General features: G+C 54.1%; 2 protein-coding genes across 2 annotated transcripts; one reads left to right on the forward strand and one right to left on the reverse strand.

Annotated features, from left to right (window-relative positions):
• The first annotated feature begins 2,897 nt into the window (after positions 1-2,897).
• On the forward strand, positions 2,898-9,134 carry TEX261 (testis expressed 261). The gene is made up of 6 exons (XM_036873580.1): positions 2,898-3,075; positions 3,961-4,040; positions 5,177-5,330; positions 7,138-7,205; positions 7,887-7,989; positions 8,506-9,134. The coding sequence occupies exons 1-6, from the start codon at positions 3,006-3,008 to the stop codon at positions 8,619-8,621; spliced, it is 591 nt and encodes a 196-aa protein (XP_036729475.1). The 5' UTR covers positions 2,898-3,005; the 3' UTR covers positions 8,622-9,134.
• Positions 9,135-11,926: 2,792 nt separating this feature from the next.
• On the reverse strand, positions 11,927-17,423 carry ANKRD53 (ankyrin repeat domain 53). Its single transcript, XM_036873814.1, has 6 exons — positions 17,080-17,423; positions 16,753-16,891; positions 16,217-16,416; positions 14,771-14,935; positions 14,268-14,388; positions 11,927-12,646 (listed from the first exon to the last, which is right to left on the reverse strand). The coding sequence occupies exons 1-6, from the start codon at positions 17,421-17,423 to the stop codon at positions 11,927-11,929; spliced, it is 1,689 nt and encodes a 562-aa protein (XP_036729709.1).
• Between the last annotated feature and the right edge of the window lie 2,435 nt (positions 17,424-19,858).

The raw sequence follows: 19,858 nt of genomic DNA on the forward strand, positions 1-19,858 counted from the left end.
CCATATAAAGAAATATCTATGCAGATTCTTTTGCTTTTTTCAAAAGAGGATCCTCCTCTATGGGTACGTAAAGAGCATCCTTGATTGTTTTTATGGCTCTGCTTTATAATGTACCAAAACGTACTTGTCCAGTTTCCTAATAATGAACATTTAGGTTGTTTTCAGTCTCTCCCGGTGCTGTAATGAAGAGCCTTGTAAATAAGCACACAGTCTTTTTTTTTTTTTTGGCCGCATCGCATGGCGGCACAAGGAACTTCCCCTTCTCTGACCAGGGATTGAACCCACACCCACTGCACTCCCTGCAGTGGAAGTGTGGAGTCTTAACCACTGGACCACTAGGGAAGTCCAAACCACTGGACCACTAGGGAAGTCCAAGCACACAGTCATTTAAGGTCCCACTTCTCCTTATACACAGTCCTCAGAAATTCTTAACCGGGGCTGTAGGGACCCCTAAGAAGTCAGCAGATATAAAATTCAGGGAGACAAACTGAAGGACTCTAGAAAATTGGAAGGGGAAAAAGTTTCCCTCTTTATTTACACTAAGGTCTAACTGAAATTTAACATTTCCTTCCATTATGAATGCAGGCAACAAACTCACAGTAGTTGGCAATATCTATGACTTTCTCTTCTTATATGATTGAAGATATTTTGAAAATATTTACACTCATCCCTCCTTTGTCATTGTGGTAGTAAAGGAAAACTGTTTCTTTACTCACCACACTTCTGACACCAAATGTGTGGGGGTTTTCCCCACATCAATCAATTTTCCGACTCTCTGGGCACCAACTGGGTGTCCTATAATTTTATTCAATTCTGAGACTATCTACCTGGAGTTATCGTCAGACTCCACAGCTTTAAGACCCTAGTCCCACAACACTGCCTTCAATTCAGATTCCAGCCACAGTCATGGGTCCCTGTGGTACCACACTTCTGTCTGACTTTCCATTCTGAACCCTATGGTTTAGAGATTTTCATGGAGGCTTCCTCATGATTATTAACTCAATGTCCAGTCCCTCTCCCCTACCTGGAGGATGGAGGGTAGGATTGAAAGTTCCAAGCGTCTAGGGCATTCCCTGGAGGTCCAGTGATTAGGACTCCTCGCTCTCACTGCTGATGGCCCGGGTTCGATCCCTGGTCGGGGAACTAAAATCCCACAAGTCACACAGTGTGGCCAAAAAAGAAACAGTTCCAAGCTTCCAATCTGGTGACCAGCCCCCTTACTGCAGCTAACCAGGAGCCCACCAAGAGTCACCTCATTAGAACAGAAGATGCTCCTATCACCCAGGAAATTCCGAGGAATTTAGGAGTTCTGTGTCAGGAACTGGGGGCAGAGACCAAATATATGTTTCTTATTATGTCACTGGGAGGTAGTTATTAGACTTTCTGTTAGATTGGGTTATGTTATGCATTAATAAAGAAGCATATATATTATTATAACACACAGTTTTCTAAAAAATTTTTTGATATCTGTATTTCAGTGTAATTTCTTTGCTTTGTAATCTTACGTATTTTTTAATCGTGGTAAACTATACATAACATAAAATTTACCATTTGAACCATTTAAAATGTACAGATCAGTGGCATTAGGTACATTCACAATGTCATGCAATCATCACTACCAGCCATCTCCAGAACTTTTCAATCTTCCCAAACTGAAACTGTGTACCCATCAAACAATAACTCCCTATTGCCCTCTGTCTCACCCTCCCCCAACCAACCACCATTCTACTTTCTGTCTCTATGCATTTGACTATTCTAGATACCTCAGATGAGTGGACTCGTACAATATTTGTCCTTTTGCGTCTGGCTTCTTTCACTTAGCATAATGTCCTCAAGGTTCACCCACGTTGTAGCATGCATCAGAATTTCATGTCTTTCAAGGCTGAATAATATTCCATTGCATGCACATACCATTTTGTTTATGCATTCATCTGTTGTTTTGAGTTGTTTCCGCCTTTTGACTATTGTGAATAATGCTGCTATGAACATGCGTGTGCAAATATTTCTTTGAATCCCTCCTTTCAGTACTTTTGGGTATACACCCAGGAGTGGAATTTCTTGATAGCATGGTAATTCTATGTTTAATTTTTTTGAGGAATATGTATTTATTTTTATACATGAAAAATATTCTGAGATAAGAAACATACCAGGGGCCCGTTATACGTTATTTTGGCACGCCTGTCTCAGCCACCAGATGGGGGACTTCTTGACAAGGGCTGCCCTGCTCCTTGGGGCCCCTCAGTTAGCTCTTCCAGAGGTGTAGTAAATGCATTCAGCGCCTAATGGGCGAAGTCAACAGAGAGGGAGAGTTAGGCTTGAGGATGACTAATCAAAGGTGCCCCAATTCCTACCTGTGCCTCTTCCTAGATGTACAATAACCTGAGGCAAAGTAACCTTCCTAGGCCCTGGCTTCCCATCCATAAAATGATCTACATCATCGGATTAATTTCCATCATGAACCTACAGCCTAGCTTTTAGCACAGTGCCTGGCACACGTTAGGCACTCAACAGTTTTGTTCCTGTTACCTGCGGGAGCAAAAGAAAGGCCTGGGCAACCTGCCTGGAGGCTTCTGGCCCGAGGTTGCTGGGGAGGGGTCGGGAGGCCCTCCCCTTCCCTGGACCACCCTCCAGGCTGGCGCAGGAGTGCACAGGGAGGGGCCGGAGGCTACGTTCCAAGCTCCGGTACTAGCGCCGCGAACCCGCGCCTCAGGACCTTCCCGCCTCCCCGGGGATGCATCGTCTACCGTCCCCTCCTTGCAGCCTCGGGAGCCCAGCGGCGGTCCGCGGGCGCGCGCCGATCTGGGCAGCAGCGGTTGGCCCTCCGCGCCGGCCGGGGGCGCTAGTCCGGACCCGGCTGGGGGCGGTGCTCGGGCCGGGCTGCTCTCGGCGGCGGCGCACGACAGTCCGAGGGGCGGGGACGCGGCGGCGGTAGCGGTGGCTCCGTGTTGCCGGAGCCCGAGCGCGCAGGCCCGTCCCGGCGGGCGGGCGGCCGGGGCGGGGGCGCCATGTGGTTCATGTATGTGCTGAGCTGGCTGTCGCTCTTCATCCAGGTGGCTTTCATCACGCTGGCCGTCGGTGAGAGTGCGCGACCCCGGCCCGCGCGGGCTCCAGCTCCGGCATCTGTGCTCGCCGGGGGTCGCATCACGAGGGCGCCGGAGAGAGCCGGGAGACCCCCGCCCGGTCCTTCCGGCCTTCGCATCCCCCTTCCTGCCCCGCCTGGTCCTGCCCCTCCTCCTGACCCCAGTAGCCTAGCCTGACCTCGGGTCCTTCCAGGAGTCACAGAGTCCGCCCCAGCGGTGCCCGGGAGTGGCTGACTCAAGTGCCCCTTGCCCGCGCACGGCCAAACGCTGCCGCGCCCGCCGTCGCGGGGCTGGCCGCACCGAACTTTTCCCAGACACCTACCCCCGCCCTTTCGCCTCGGGCCCTTGGTGCTTCGCACTCTGACTTTGACGGGCTTTCCCTTTTTGGCTAGTTCCTACTCTTGATCTCAGCTGAGACTTCACCTCCTCCGGGAAGCCCTCCTTATGGGGTTTGACTTGTTCTACTGGGATAGTCTGACTCCCCTTCCCACTCAACACCCCCCACCCCCGCAAAGCTGGTCAGGGAAGGGACCTCGTCTGTCTCGTACTGTACTCAGCTCTCAGCCCAGCACCTGGCGCATACTAAATGCCAACGGATATTTATTGAATGAGTGAAAGAAATTCCCTTTTATGGGCCAGAGGTTAGGTTTGTGCTGAGGCATCAAATACAGGTTTCCATTCACTTTTATGAAATCTCTCCTTAGTTGCCCTGACAAAGTTTTACTTCCGACTTGGGAGGGTAACACACGGATTGTTTGGTATGTTCCTTACCTAATGGAGTCATGAAAGGTTGAGTGGAATCCAGCTGCAGAGAGAGGGGTGATCAGGATGGTGGGAGTGACCCTAGCTAATGTTCTCCCTGCTTGCTTCCCCCCGCCAGCGGCCGGACTCTATTACCTGGCAGAATTGATAGAAGAATACACAGTGGCCACCAGCAGGATCATAAAATACATGATCTGGGTAAGTGGCAGTTTTCCCCAGGATCCCCCTCACTCTTGCCCTGCCTCAGAAGGAGGAAGTGGGGAAAGTTTGGCCTGGGTGATGAGACCTCTGTCCTTGCTGTTTCCTGAGAGTACCACCCCCTACCTCCCTGCCCTGTGCCTTGTCCCCTGGGTCTGCTCTCCTGGGCCTAGGTCTTCCCTGCCTCCTTCCCCAAGTGGCATCGCTTCACTGCGGGCCTCGTTCTTGGTTCCTTAAGGCGAGAGCTGAGTGCCCATTCTCTGTTGACAGGACTGTGGCTTTGCCTTTGTTTGACTGCCTTCAGTGGTCTTAGCCCCTTGCTCTGCTTACAGCATTTAGAACTGAGAGGAACCTTAAGGACAGTTTTGAGTACTTGTTCATTGCCCTCTTTCTAACTGGATCAAGTGACTTGTTCTAAGAGGGAGACACCTTCCCTGCCCCAGGCCCTGGCCTGCTCAGGGCTTGTGGAAGGCTTCTCTTCCTGAAGACACAATCCTTGCCATTGATGTCCAAGCCACAGGAGTGACTGCTGGTGGATAGATTTCTGCAGCTGCAGGAAAGGCTGGGGAGGGGCTGGGGGCAGCCACTTCCACTTTGGGCATGGCCTGGGGTAGGGAGTTAGTGGTGGAGACAAGACCATAGCTCTCAGCTCTGGGTTCAGAGGCCCAGCTCATGGGTGTTGGTACAGGAATTAGACCTTCATTCAACCGACTGCCTGCCTTTTGTTGAGCACTGACAGCTATAAGTCCTTCAGAACAATGTTTTTCAAACTGCAGGAAGGATTCATTATTCGGTTGTGCAGTCAATTCAGTAGATCATTATCAGCATTAAAAAAAAAAAGGAATGGGAAAGACTAGAATTGAAATCTGAACTTTGATCATGTATATGTACATGTGTTGGGGTCACAGTGTAAACTATTTTTCTTACTGTGGGTTGCTGTCAAACGAACTTTGAGATTAAAAAGTTCTGCCCTTTGGGAGCTGAGAGACTAGCTAGGGAGGTCAGAACTGTGGCTGTGAAACAAGGAGAGACTGAAACATGAGCAGAGTGTTGCCCTGAGTAGGCTGGGGGTTAGTGAGTCCAGAAAGGCTGCCTGGAAGAAGCTCCCCGCACTGTGTGCCTCTGGTTGTTTTCAGTTCTCCACAGCTGTGCTGATTGGCCTCTACGTTTTTGAGCGCTTCCCCACCTACATGATTGGTGTGGGCCTCTTCACCAACCTTGTCTACTTTGGCCTCCTCCAGACCTTCCCCTTCATCATGCTGACCTCGCCTAACTTCATCCTGTCGTGCGGTGAGAGGGGACATAGTTGGGGAGGCAGCTGAGGTGGTTGGATGTGCCCAGCTCAGTCTAGGGCACTGAAAGGGATATAAAGAAAAGAGGCAAACCACTGAGGTCCTCCAGGAGGCCAGGCTGATTGGAGGTTGGGGTTCTCACACATGAGCAGCCTAGAGCCCACGTTGGCTCTAGTGACTAGAATTTGGGGGGCTGGGATACTCAGAAAGGGAGGGCTTTCCTAGGGAGGTAAGTTTGACAAAGGGTTTGAGAAGGGAAAAGAGGTGGGTTGGCTGAGCAGTTATAGCCCCTAGGAAACCACTTGGCCAGGAAAAGCCCAAAGCCTTTCCCTGGCCTGCAGGCAGCTCCCCATCCAGTCCTCTGGCCCAAAGTCATGATTAAGACGAGCCTCCTGGGGCTCTGGGGCTCCCTGCAGACAGCTGCCTTGGGGTTGACAGACCCCAGTGTTTGGAGGACCCTGGCCTTCCTGCCTTTGCTCTGCCACCAGTTTCTGACCCCGGGGATTCATTTCCCCTCTCTGGCCTTAGCTTCTCCATCTGTTCAGTGATGTTTAGGAGACTCATTTGGCACATAGATGCTATAGTTATTCTCGGAAAAGGTTCTAGACAATATCTGGTTACCGGGATTGCCTTTTCTCCCTTTAATCATTACTGGTCATCATAGCCTTTGGTCAAGATATCAGATTGATTGGGGTTTCTTAGAGCTGCTTTTCTATTTCTGTGAGAGAATCTGGAAAGAGACTGTTATTCACAAGGAGGGCACAGTGTTAAAGCCAGGACTGAGTGCCTTGGTGTGATTCCACCAAAGGATTTGTTCTGCGGGGATTGGTGTGAGGAGTCCTTCCCTGGAGACCAGGCTCCTCTTGCATCTTCCCGGGGGGGAGGGCGCTCCCCAATCCCCCCACCCATTGGGGAGCTCCCTTGGCTTCCCTTTATCACTCCCCTGACTTGCCCTCTAGATGCCTGGGAGAGTTTTTCTGAAGATCTGTGGGTGTCAGGTACCATCCTATCTTCCAGTACGCCCTCGCCCTAGAGCGTGGCTAGGAACGGCAGAGCTGTGGTTCTCTGCCTTAGAAGGGGAGAGGCAAGAGAGGAGAAAAGAGGAAAGGTTCGGGACAGTGGGCTGTGAGGTGTATGTGAGGGGTGTTGGGTGTGAGGGGATGCCTTGTTCTGGTGCCTGCCCTTCACCTCACCGTGGGAACCGGCAGGAATGCCTGTCTCTGAGCAGCGAGTCCCCAGGACCTCTCTCTGAATTTGGCTGCATGCTAAGGAGGTGGTGGGATCCAGAACATACCAGTTCACACCAGTGAACCTTATCCTGAGGACGGACCCCTCCCCCAGAATTTTGAGGAACCCTAAGATTGCACTGCAAACCGTCTAGCAAACACCCCGTCTGGAGTGGACTCCTTGGGAGCATGTGCTCTGCACGCCCGTGACATCCTCCCACACAGCCCTGCGGAGCTCTCTTCAGGACTCACGGCCGCTAAAGACCAGGTCAATTGGCACCGTGCTTTGGAGTGTGTAGCACTGGAGTCTCATTTTTATAATATTCAAAGAGTGTTTTACCTACTTCTAATTGGATTCATGAGTGCCCTCTGCAGCGGGCAGGTGGGGGCTAGTTCTTCCATTCTAGCAGATGGGAAACTGGCTTCTGGAGAGTAGTGCGCTTGGCACGGAGCCATACTCTGAGCTGGGTGTGAAGTCAGGACTAAGACTCGGCTTCCAACCTCCAGGGCCTTGTGAAGGTTGAAAGTCTGCTTTATGTTATCCGCACCACAATAAATGACTCTTCATTCCCTCAACAGGGCTAGTGGTGGTGAATCATTACCTAGCGTTCCAGTTTTTTGCAGAGGAATATTATCCCTTCTCAGAGGTAAGAAGTATTCAGTACGTCATCAAGCTACTAACCGGGACAGAGCGAGTAAAAGGGACTTGCATGATTTCTTTGTGAACTTGGCTATGATTTGAAACTGAGTTTATTCAGGAATGACACATCTTTTTAAAAAATGGTATAGATGATTTTAGAAAGCAGTGAGGATGAGGAGCAGGACCCCTTTGGCTGAGGTGGGGAGGACACTGCTGTCTCCCAGTGAGTCCTCTGGGGCTCCCAGCATCCCAGCCTAACATCCTAAGGTCAGGAGGGGGTGGGGGGGTGGCCTGGTCTGACGCAGACCTCACAGGGCAGGGGGGTGCTGCAACCCCGAGCCTTGCTACTCCAGCTTGAACCCCTGGGGAAGAACAAGGTCACTTCTCTAGGGAACATGGGTCATTCATGGTTTTGCCCTCCATCTGCCTCCTTCGGTTCAGAGGAGTTGCTTGTCCTAGTGACCACGATTTGGGGATTGTGGCCACGCGGTCATCTTTGGTCTCCACCTTTCCCCACTGAATTTTCTCCAAATCTGGGGGTGTCCTGTCTCTGCTTCCCGGGCCCTGGTCCCCTTCAGAGATCAAGTGTGGGGCACGCTTGACCGCCTCTCTAAGATACATGGTGAGCACACCTGGCCCAGCCTTGGCATCTCCAGGGGCACCCTCATCTCAGTGTCTCTGTTGCCAGGTCCTGGCCTATTTCACTTTCTGTCTGTGGATAATCCCGTTTGCGTTCTTTGTGTCACTGTCGGCTGGGGAGAACGTCCTGCCCTCCACCATGCAGCCCGGAGGTGAGAAGGGGTTTGTAAGGTGGGAGGCATGGTGGGGGGACGCCAGCAAGGCCGGAGTTGCTGGGGGAGCTGGAGCCCGCCCTGTGGTGGAGACGCTTGGACTCTGGGTGGGCAGAGCTGTGTTCTCTCTCTCTCTCTCTCACACACACACACCCACCCACACCCACACCCACACACACCACACACACCCACACACACCCACACACACCCACCCACACCACACACACACACACACACCACACACACACCCACACACACACCCACACCCACACCCACACCCACACCCACACACCCACACACACACACACACCACACACACACCCACACACACCCACCCACACCCACACCACACACACACCCACCCACACACACACCACACACACCCCCCACACACACACACACACCCACACACACCCACCCACACCCACACCACACACACACCCACACCCACCCACACCCACACCACACACACAAACACACACACACACACTCATCTCCCTGCCTGTGTCTCCACAGATGACGTGGTCTCCAATTACTTCACCAAAGGCAAGCGGGGCAAACGCTTAGGGATCCTGGTTGTCTTCTCCTTCATCAAAGAGGCCATTCTACCCAGTCGGCAGAAGATGTACTGAACTTCTGTGGAGGGGTTGCTGGGGCGAGATCAGGAGAGCCAGGCCCCTGGGCCTCTGCGCTAGGTGGGGGCCGGGAGCTGGAAGGCACCTTCCCCCAGCCCTGGCCCTCCTTCCCTCGACTCCCCCGGAAGCCCCCATCCCCACCGTCCTCAGGAGGCTCAGCTTGGCTCAGATCTGATGCTGCCAGAGGCTGAGACCTCAGAGGGCGCCAGGGAGGATGCGGTGCCTGCTTAGCCAGGAGGCCGTGGTCCACCTGGGTGTGCAGAAGCGGAGCTCCTGTGGCCCTCCCGCCCCCTCCTGTGATGGGTCCGGAGTTCTGGCTCAGCCAGGGCAGGCAGGGCAGGGGCCGTGAAGCTGGAGAGCAGACAGTGGTAACTGCTGTGAGCAGATGGCCATGGGGAGGGGCCGTGGCTTAGCACTTGCAAGAGAAAGTTTTTGCTGTTGAACTGTGATTTCTGTCCAAGTGCTGATTCCCGTTTGAATAAAGATTCTAGGTGGCCCTGTTTGCCTTAATACCCTGAAAGTTCATCTTCCTTTCTTCCTGCTGACCTTCCGCCTGGACTGGCTTTTCTGCACCAGGGGCTCCTTTTCTGGGTTTGGGTCTTGCCTTTCCGAAGGGACTGTTCTTGTGGCCCTTAGTGGGAAGGGGACAGAGATGAGGAGCCAAGCCTGGAGTGGGAGGTGGGGGGGGAGGGGAGTGGGGATGGATGCAGCCTTTCTTAATCCCCTTCTCTCTCCTTCCATCTCTTCTTTCCCCAAGGCTCCGTGACTGTCAGACTGAGGGCAGAGAGGGGATGGTGTGGGACTGGGTTAGATTTTTTCAGGAGAACATGTACAGTATCCTATTTATAAGTCTTCCCCTAGGGAAGAGGAGTGGTTTCTGGCTGAATTCTATCTCAGGCTCGAGGAGAAACATTAAAAATCGGCTTCCTGGCAGCCTGGGCTACAGCCTGTTTTGTAAGAAACAGGGCTGGTGAGAGAAGCTGTTTGTCATCTAAGAGCACACAAGGGCTGGCCCTCTCTTCTGAGTGGTCTTGACTTCTGGGGAGGTGATCAGTCTTCTAAAAAGGCAGGCCAGGTCCTGGGCACAGGCCAGCATTTGTTGACCTTGCATTCCAACTACAGTGCCTTGCAAGTACTCAGCAGTACATATGCGAATGAAGTCCCCACGAGAGCCATTACCGGACATGTCCTATACCTCAGAGCAAAGCAGACAGGTGCAGAGATGGACTGCACACATGTGGTACCTTTCAGCCACAGGGAAGACCTCTGTGCTTGAAAATCTTACCTCTACATCCAGCCTCAAGTCCCCCCACAGCCCTTCATTTCCTTGGGTTTAGCATTCCCATTCTCTTAAAAATACCAGCCTTCCCCTTTCCTGGGGAGGAGCCGCACACTTTGGCCTTCTCTCAGTGGCACGGAGATTGCCAGGCCCTTTTGTCCTATGCAGACAAGGGAGGACAAGCTGGAGGACACTGGAGGCCAGTGTCCTGACTGCAGGCCAGTAGCTGGCCTTGCTCTCCCTTGCTGTCCATTTCTTTGTTTCTCACCCCAATGGTGTGGCTTTGCCCTCCATTCACTCCACTGCCAGTGTTCTGGGGGTTGCCAGTGTCCTTGTGCTAAGTCCAGCGGACCCTCTTCATATCCCCTTTCTGGGTCCGCGCAGCATCGGGCAGGGCTCGTCACCCGCAGCGTCCCGAGCGCTTCCGTGGCTGGTTCTCCCTCTCTGGCTGCCCTTTCCGGGTCCTGTGCAGGCCCCTCCACTCACCCCCTGCGCAGTGGGGTTTCTCAGGGTTCGGTCGTGGGTTCCCTGGAGGAGCCCATCCGTGCTGATGGCTTCAAGGAATTGAGAGCTGACAGCCAGCCCCAGCATCCCTCCCGGTCCTCTGAACCACAGTTCTGCTGCCTTTGGGCACACAGACAACTCTCATGGCCCAGATAGCACTTGGTGCCATCCTTTGCAATCTGCCTTTTTTGGGTACCTGCCTTGGCCCCAAGATCACTCAGGAGCCCGACCAGAAACCTGCTTTCTCTTTCTGCCCTGACATCCAGTCTCTAACAACTGTCAAGTTTACCTTCTTAACATCTCTTGATTTGAGCCACTCCCACTGTCAGCAGCTTTCACCCGGATTATTGTGACAGCCTCCTTCTGCTTCTCTATCCCGCTGCCAGAGTTGTCTTTCTAATGCATGGTTGATCCCGTCACTCCCTGGCTTACAACCTTCCATGGCTCCCCTCTGTCCTCAGGATAAAGTCCAGACCCCTTAGCATGGCTTGTGAGGCTCGTGGTGTCCCGGTTCTTGCTCGCCTCTCTGGCCTCATCACTTGCCACCTTGCATTCTGATTTTCAGCCTCCTGTATCCAGAGATGCCACTTTAATTCCCTTTCTTCTGCTCACCTGAGTACCTTCTCTGTCAGTTCTCAACTTAGATTTCACTTCCTCCAAGGAACTTTGAATGTCCCCTCTCCCTCCAGAACACCATACAGATCACTCTGGGCTTACTTGCCTGCTTACTGGTTTATCTCCCCATTAGACTGTAAGCTCCCTGAGGGCAGGGATTGTCCTTTAATTTTTGTATCAACCGTGCCTAGCTTGGCACCTGGCACATAGAAAGTACTCAATAAATGTTTGTTTAATTAATGATTTGTAGTGGTGTGTACAGGGGATAGCAGGGGACCCAGGATAGCTTCCTGAAGAAAGTACACGTGCTTTCAGTCTCAAACTGAAGCCATACGTCCTCCCTCCCTTCTCCAGAAAGGCTGCCTGTGCCTCCCTGTACTGCAGAAACCCCAGTGGCAGCTGGGAATGAAGGATGGCAGCCCATAGTGGCAGGGAAGCCAATGGCAGGGTGACACATTAGCTCTCTTCCTCCCTGTTCTGGATCTGGAGATGCAGAGTGAGGCTTAGAACCTGCAGCAGGAAGGACTTAATATGAACAAGAGGCAGAATTTCCCAGTGGTCCCTCATCCTGGAATCCTTGTCCCTGGTGAGCTGTTGGGTGTGAGGAGGGGAAATGGGGACAGCAAGGTGTCACTTTTACAATGGTAGGGCCCAGGATAGAGAAGGATCCCCACTCTGAGCCTTGGGCTACTGCCCTAACTTGGATCTCCTGGGGGGTCCAAGAGATTCCTTTGTGGAGAGAAGGGAGACCTGGGAGCTGGGTTTTGTCGGCGGGGGGGGCTCCGATCCTTGAGCTTGGGGGTGGGCAGCCTGTGGGCACTCCCCCTTCCTCCCCATCCATACAGAATCACCACACCTCAGCCTTCACTGGGCAGCCTCCAGTCGGGAGGCTACCAAAATAAGTTTAAGTGTGGGGTGGTTTGGGGGAGGGCAGAGTGGGGAGCCCTTGATGGGCTCGCACAGCTGCCAGGAAGCCTTCGTCAAATGTCTCTCGCAGGTTCATGCTCAGAGTGTCGGTCCAGAAGGTGCCATCACCCAGGCGCCGCTTCCGGGGCACCTCTCTCATGGTGACAGAACAGAAGCCCTGGGGCACCTTCATCCTGCACGGCTGCACCGATGGGTACAGCTCGCGGATTATCACCTCTAAAGGCAGCCGGGGCACAGGCGCCACCTGGTTGCTGGCCACCGTGCGCAGGAGCGCACCACCGTGCCCGTCGGACCTCACCTCGAGGAAGCAGCGGAAGTCGTGCTCCGGCCTGGGGTCGGGATGCACGCCCAGGCGGATGCCCTGCGGGTAGCCGATCTGGGCGGTGGGGGACCTGACAGGGTTGTTGCTGAGATTCCACACCTTGGGCCGCCTGACCATGGGCTGCTTGCAGGTGGGTATAGGCATCACGGAGGGCTGACTGGGCTGCAGCGTCTGTCGCAGGCGCGCCTCTCGGGAGGGGTAGACGCTCTTGGGAGGCCACAGTGCCCCGTGCTTGGGGGTCTTGGAGAGCACAGTGGCCTGGGGTGGAGGACGGGGCTCTCCCTGAGTGTTGCGGATCAGGGATTGGCCTTGGGGCAGCAGCTTGCGATGGAGCCACTTCTTGAAGTCAGCTTCTCTCAGAATTTGCTGCTCTTTCTGCAATATCAGAAGGCACAAGATAGTTCTGGAGGGCTACTCCCCCTGTGCTTCTGTGGAAGGAGGCCCGGTGGCTGCAGCCCTGGAAACCTCAGGTTTCTGACTGAGTAGATTCCTTCCTGTCTCCGGGGAGCCCGGAGTCTGATGAGAGAAACCCCTGCCTGTGGGAGCCCTTGTTCTGATGGGGAGACAGCCACTGCCTGGAGGGGGCCCCTGGGCTCATGGGACAGACAGAGCCTTCCCCATGGGAGAGACCTCCAATCTGATGGAGATACAGCCTCTGCCCTAGGTGAGGTCTCCAACTTGAGGGGGGAGACACAGTCCCTGCCCTGTGGAAAAACTTGAGTCTTAATGGGGGAGACCAGCCTCCACCCCCACTAAAGGAGTTCCCAGTCTGATGGTGGAGAGATGTCCTGCCCTAAGAGAGTCTCTGGGTTGATGGGGACAAAGGCAAATGAGTGATGCAGACTTATCCTTGACCCTGGAAGGAGAAAGCAGAAAAGTTTGGAAGGCTAGGAACTGGATGGAGCTAATCTGGGCAGGCTTCTTGGAAGTGGTGGGCCTTGAGTGGTCAGTGTAGGGAGAGAGACAGTTTTGGCTGGCTCTCCAGGCTGGGTGGTGATGCTCTCTGTCCTTGCCTCCACTAGAGCTGAACCTTCAACTCGTTGTCACAGAACCGACCCCTTCCCCCCTCCCCGTCTCAGTGTCTCACTTCCCAGACTGTTGCTAAGCAGTCAGGTGGTTTGGAGATTGACCCAGCTTCAGATTTAGGCTCTGATAAGGCTAAGCCAATCATAATAATTCCATCAGCCTCGCCCCAGACCTAAGTCAGTCAACACATGGCTTTCTTTTAGCTCTAGGGATTGGAACAAGAATGGACACATGATCCAGTTGAGGCCAATAAGAGATAAGGGGAGATCTTCAAGGGGCTTCTGGGAAATCTTAGAGCCACAGGAACAGATGGGCTTTGCCTCCTCTGGATACATACATGACTATGAAGGCTGGGTGACACTGACAACAGAGGGTAGGACAGGGAGATTTGGCGAGGAATGCAGCTGGGACAGAGCTGGAGTACCGGATTTTGCCAGCCCCGAAGCCCTCCCAACTCCTGGATCCACTTAGGATTCCCAGCATCTTCTTTTGGGGTTTTCTGGTTCTTACAGCCTATGTAGTTATACCTGCTTAAACTCCTTTATTCTCCTTTTCTGTCCCAGCTGAGGTCTGACATTGATCTGGGCCCCTGCCGGGTCTCTAGCTTGTCAGTCTCCAGCTCACATCTGATTCCCTGGCTGTACTGAATTTGCACTTCTTGACAAACTCCATGCTCTCATGTGCCCCTATGCCTCTCCACAGGGCTCTCTGTTCCTTCTACCAGGTTAGTCCTTTCCTGATTCTTCATATGGCCAACGGCCACCCACCTTTAAAGAGTCCCCTTGAGCATTATCCCTTTGGCACCCTCCTGGAGCCCTCCTCCTCAGAGGAGCGGGCGAGGGAGGCTCTTTCTGGGTGGGACCAATTCTAGCCACTCTTCTAACTAACTGCGCATGTGGGTCCCTGTCTCCTCTGCTCACACGCCTGGACGGCCGGTGCCCCTGCCCGTCCTACTGGCCCTACCCCTTACCTGATACTCAGTCAGGCAGTCCTCCTCCGTGAGCGCCAGCTGCTTCTTGAGCCTCTTCAGTTTCCGCATCTCATGGGCAAAGTCCTTCTTGTCCTGTTGCCACATGGCATCCTTCAAGAACCTAGTGCCGAGACGGCGGGGGGGGGGGGTGTCATTCCCCAGTGACTGAGCTTCGCCCTGGGCAGGGAAGACTGGCTGCTGCTGAGGGCCTGGGTGGGAGTGGGCAGAGCTGCCAGAGATGAGATGAGCGAGATGACCCATCCGCACTGCCCGAGGCCCCGCTGGCTGAAGCGTCTGCGGGATCACCACCCTCCTGCTGATGAGTTGGGGCCTCACGGCAGTGCTAAGCCCCAGGGGTGAGGCCCTGTGGAGAGCCCTGGGAATAGCATCTTGGGGAGAGGCCCCCTCTGCAGACTCACCCCCAGACCCTCCTCTTACATGCTCAGCTCTGGGTGAGGGCACTGGGGAAGGGTGACAGGCAGGGGTGGTTCTCACAGCCTCACCGGGCACAGATGCGGTGGTTCCATATTTTGCAGTAGTCGATGGGCTTGCAGCCTCTGGCATCTTGGGCATGAACATTGGCACCTTTCTGCACCAGGACCTTCACACAGCTCAGCAGGCCCTCGCGGGCTGCCAGGTGCAGGGGTGTGGAGCCGTTGCATGTCTGACTGTGGAGGGCCCCGCCGGGGGGAGGAGGGCAGAAAGGAAGGACCAAGGGCATCTGCCTGTCAGGTGAGCCAACCAGCTTCCAGGCTGCTCTGCCACCCGTCCACTGGGTGACCCTGGCATGTCCCTTCTCCTCTCTGTACCTCAGTTTCTTCAACTGTAGAAGGAGGGTTTGGACTAAGTGAACAGCAGAAGTCTTATTATGGGGTATGTGACCGTGAGGAAATGCCAGAAGGAGAGCTGGTTGGCTGGAGCTCAGAGACCACTAACCTCATCTCTCCTTAAACCACTCAGCCCTCCTGCCCCTTCCCCACACCTAGCCATGGCCCACAAGGCCTGCGTGGCCGGGGCCCTGCTTCCTCCCCAACTTTGTCCTCTGACCTTGCCCCACTCTCTCCCAGCATGGCCTTTACACCTCTGCCTGGAACACTTTTCCTTGGCTTTGCTAGGCTGGCTCACCTCTCCATTCTCTCCTTAGAGGTAACGGCTCTTCCCAAATAGATCTCCTCCCTGCCCGCTTTACTCACCACCCCACCACCCTGTTTATACTCTTCATAACCACTTACCACACTCTGTCATTTTGTTCATTTATTAGTTTGCTAATTGGCTGTCTGCTCCTGCACTAGTATATCCGCTTTACGAGGGCAGGGACCATTGCTGTATGTTCACCATTGTATTCCTCAACTCTGGCCCAGCACTTAGCACATTACATGCTGGATAAGTATTTTGAATGAATGCAGTCTCCTATACGCCATCCATGCACTTTCCATGCATTTTCTCAACTATCACAATAGTCTCACGTGATAGGCACTGTCATCCCCCCAAATTTCAGTTGAAGACACTGAGGCAGTAGTTCCCAATCTCTGCTGCAAATGAGAAATAGCTGGGGACCTTTTGAGCCTTCCAGAGTCCAGGCCACACCTCAGACCAATTAAATGACAACGTTTGGATTGGAACACAGGCACTGGTATTTTTGAAGCTCCCCAGGTGATTCCAGTGTACAGACAGGTTTGGGAACCAGAGCACTGAGGCTTAGGGTTGAGTGACTTGCCTGAGGCTTTTCTGTCTGGTAGCAGGCAGCAAAGCTGGGACACGAACTAGGTCTGTCCTCTCCCCAAATCTCTTAACCACGACACCATGTGGGCTCTCTGACTGTTCATGTGGGAACCAATCCTTGTCACCCCACAGCCCCTCTGCCTGTCCTGCTTGGATCTGCCTGCCTGGAAGTGGGGTTCTTATCCGCCCAGCCTCCAAGCCACTCTCCCCTCATAGGCTGGACTCACGTGTTGAGAGCCGCCCCTTGCTTAATCAGATAGTGAATGCAGGGGAGGGCCATGGTCTTGTTGTCACTGTGCATGACAAGGTGTAGAGGTGTCTGGCCATCGTTGGTGGGCAGGTCCGCGGGAAACTTGTACTCCTCTACCAAGACCTGCAGGCATGCAAGCCTGCCGCTCTGGGCTGCAAAGTGGATGGCAGTGAAACCCTGTCGGGGCCAGAGGAGGCAGGAAGAGGCTGAGCAGGACTGGCACCCCAGGGCCCACAGCCTAACCCAGAGAGCAACTTCTTGGGGTTACCCTCCCCCTCTTCTCTGTGCCCCCGGGGAATCGCACGTACCCCTTTCCCACTCCCGTATCGCTCACCCTTCCCCGCTCCCCCAAATGGCCTTCCAGACAGTCGGAAGGTGAATTAGGACCATCTCCCCAGAAAAGGACATCTCCGGATGCTCCACTGTCACTCTTCGCCAGGTAACTACTACGTACGGAGCTCTCTGTGGGGTGGAGACGATTTCGGTCCCCGCCCCTGAGCTCCGAGGCCTTACCTTGTCATCGGCCGGGATTTCCCCACGGTGCCGATTTAGACAGAACCGCAACCATTCCAGGTTGCCCAGCGAGGCCGCGAACAGCTCGTGGTAGCGCCCGATCGCCCTCTGGTCCCACACCTCGGCTAGACTCACGGAGCTAGAGCAGGCGCGGGGAGGAAGGCGGGAGTGAGCCGGGCAGCGGCGGCCTGCGGGGCCCGCGCGGGCCAGGCCCCCACGTGCACGAAGGCCTTTCTGGAGGCCGGGCCAGGGCGCGCTGCGCGGCATGGCAATGGGGACGCGACCGTCGTCGAGGGCCCCGGGCACCTTGCAGGAGGCGAGCCTGACCCGGCCGACCCCCGCCGCCCCACGGCCGGCCGCTCCGGGAGGCCCGAGCGGTTTCCCGCGCCCCGACGCCGCACACCCGCTCCCAGGCCCACCTGGGCCGCCGGGCCGCCGAGTCGCCGCAGCTGGCCGACACCTGCTCCGCCAGCCGCATGGGGACGACCCCGGAGAGGCGCTGCCGCCCGCGGGGTGCCGCCCGCCCGCCGAGGTTCCAGCTCGCGCTCCGGGGGGCGGGCGGGCGCTCTCGGGCGAGGGTCGCGGGGTCTGCCCCGCTCGTCCCCTCGGCCCCGGCGCCGCCCAGTCTGCCACCCCACCCCCGCGGCCCAGTCGTCCTGGAGACTCGACATCGCACACACCCCACACTGAAAGACACGTAGCTTTTGTTTATGATTATAAAATTGGTTAAGTGCTGATTGTAAAAAACAGAAAGGACAATGAGGATATTAAAAATCAATCCCACCACCCACAGAAATCACGGTCTATTACTCTATGTGTATGCATATTGTATACGTTTTTGTGCCTCTTTTCATTCAGCGCTAAATTATGAGCTAGCTTCCATTGTCAGTCCACATCCTAAACGTGTATTATGACGCAACCAGAGCCCAACATCGTGATGGATGCGCTGTCAATTTCACATGTGCTGCAGAAAACTAAATGGCTCATTTCTGGTTGTCTTCTTAGGATGGATTCCTGGGAGTAGAATTGCTAAGTGAAAGGGAATGAACATTTTTTAGCTGTTGATATATGTTTCCAAACTGCCCTCCAGCAAGGTTTTCTATTCCCTTACACTTCCACCTGAAGTAAAACAGGTACACTGTAAATCAGCCACGTGACTTTAGTCAAGTAGCCAAGCAATAAATGTTGCTTGAATCAGTGTTGAGTGTTACTGAACCATCCACATTCTCACCCCTTCTCAGGGGAAACAGACTGCAAACTTATCAGAGGGCTACTGAGGCCCCAGGGTCGACTCTAGGCTTATCCGGCCACACCACCCACTTCTAACGACCTTCTTCCCTCTGCACCGGACTTCCCAGTGTTTCCCCTGGGAAGGTCTATGATGGAGGGAGGAGGGTCTATTATGACCACAGTGACCTGCAAGGAGAGACAAAAATGCAGATTCTGGGCTTCCCTGGTGGCGCAGGGGTTGAGAGTCTGCCTGCCAATGCAGGGGACGCGGGTTCGAGCCCTGGTCTGTGAAGATCCCACATGCCGCGGAGCGACTGGGCCCGTGAGCCACAACTACTGAGCCTGCGCGTCTGGAGCCTGTGCTCCGCAACAAGAGAGGCCGCGATAGTGAGAGGCCCACGCACCACGATGAAGAGTGGCCCCCACTTGCCGCAACTGGAGAGAGCCCTCACACAGAAGCGAGGACCCAACACAGCCATAAATAATAAATAAATAAATAAATAAAATTAAAAAAATATATATATAAAAAAAAAAATGCAGATTCTCCAACCAGAAGGACCTGTCCCCCTTTCCAGGGAAACCTCCTTTTGTAGCCCAGTTGCCTTCCAATCCCAGTGGTCAGAAGGAGTCAGCACCTCTCCTGAGCACCTTGAAAACCAGCAACTCCTACTGGATATTTGCCCCAGGTGGGGCCTTAGCAACTGGCTTCCAAGTAAGATAAAGTGACAGTGCTTTGCAGGGACAGATTTTGAGGATTTCCTGGAAGCTGAGGGATTCTTTGGGCTGTTGCTTTTGGAATATGAGGATCCAAACAATGGCAGCAAGACCTTATGCCTGTGTTGGGGTCGGAGGGTGTATCTCAGGACCTCTTCAAGTAAACGCTCTCTATCTTCACCTGGGGTATCTTGTGGTCTCTATAGCGGTGGTTGCAACCCTGGCTGTACATTGGAATCACCTGGGGGGGTGGGAATATCAGTGCAGGGGACTTGTGCCTAGCGATTCAAATTACAAGTTGACCCTTGAACGAGGATTTGAACTGTGCAACGGGGGTTCATTCATACACACATATTTTTCAATAGTAAATGCTACATGGTTCCTGGTTGGTTGAATCTGCGGATAAGGAGGAACCGCGTTTATGCAAGGCCAACTCAACGTTATGTGAGGATTGACCCCCATGTTGTTCAAGGGTCAACTAATTGATCTGGTTTAGAGCCTGAGCAGTTGGTGTTTTGTAAATTTCTCTAGGTGATTGTCACATGCAGCCAGGGTTGAGAAGGACTTTGAGGCATTCCTGCCTCAGTCCTCCTCCTGAGGAGGCCAGAGGCTGCAGGTGATCCTGAGGAAAGAAGGTCACAGAGTGAGGCAGGGGCAGATGGGAGGAGAGGATGGCTTTCACCCTAAAGACCCCTTGGCCAGAGCTAGAGCCATGCGGCTGGGCAGACAGTGCCTGATGGAACAACGGAAGACAGACCACGGGGAGGGCAGATGGCAGAAAATGCCCAGAGGGGGTGGATTTCCTCTCTGGAAAGGGATGGTAAGGGTATATCTCCTGAACAACTGGTTTGACAGCCTCCAGGCAAGGGTGATGGAAGGCGGAGGGAAGAGGCAAACCCAGAGAGAAACCGAGGCAGGACCTCAGAGCCTGCTGTCTCCACATCCTGATCCCATGCCCAAGGCCCGCTCCTCATTGCTCCCTAAGCCACTCCAAGATCCTTTTGAAGCTTAAGCTATTTTGGATTGTTTCTATCACTTTTAACTGAAGCCTGACTAGTAAAATGTTCCTGAGGTTAAATTCTCCATAGGAACAAATAATTGGGACCAGTGGGGTGGTCCCTGGAAGATGCTATGTGGGCCAGGGCACTGTGGAACCCCAGAG

Source organism: Balaenoptera musculus, chromosome 13, assembly GCF_009873245.2.
Source record: "Balaenoptera musculus isolate JJ_BM4_2016_0621 chromosome 13, mBalMus1.pri.v3, whole genome shotgun sequence".
Classification (NCBI taxonomy): Eukaryota; Metazoa; Chordata; class Mammalia; order Artiodactyla; family Balaenopteridae; genus Balaenoptera; species Balaenoptera musculus.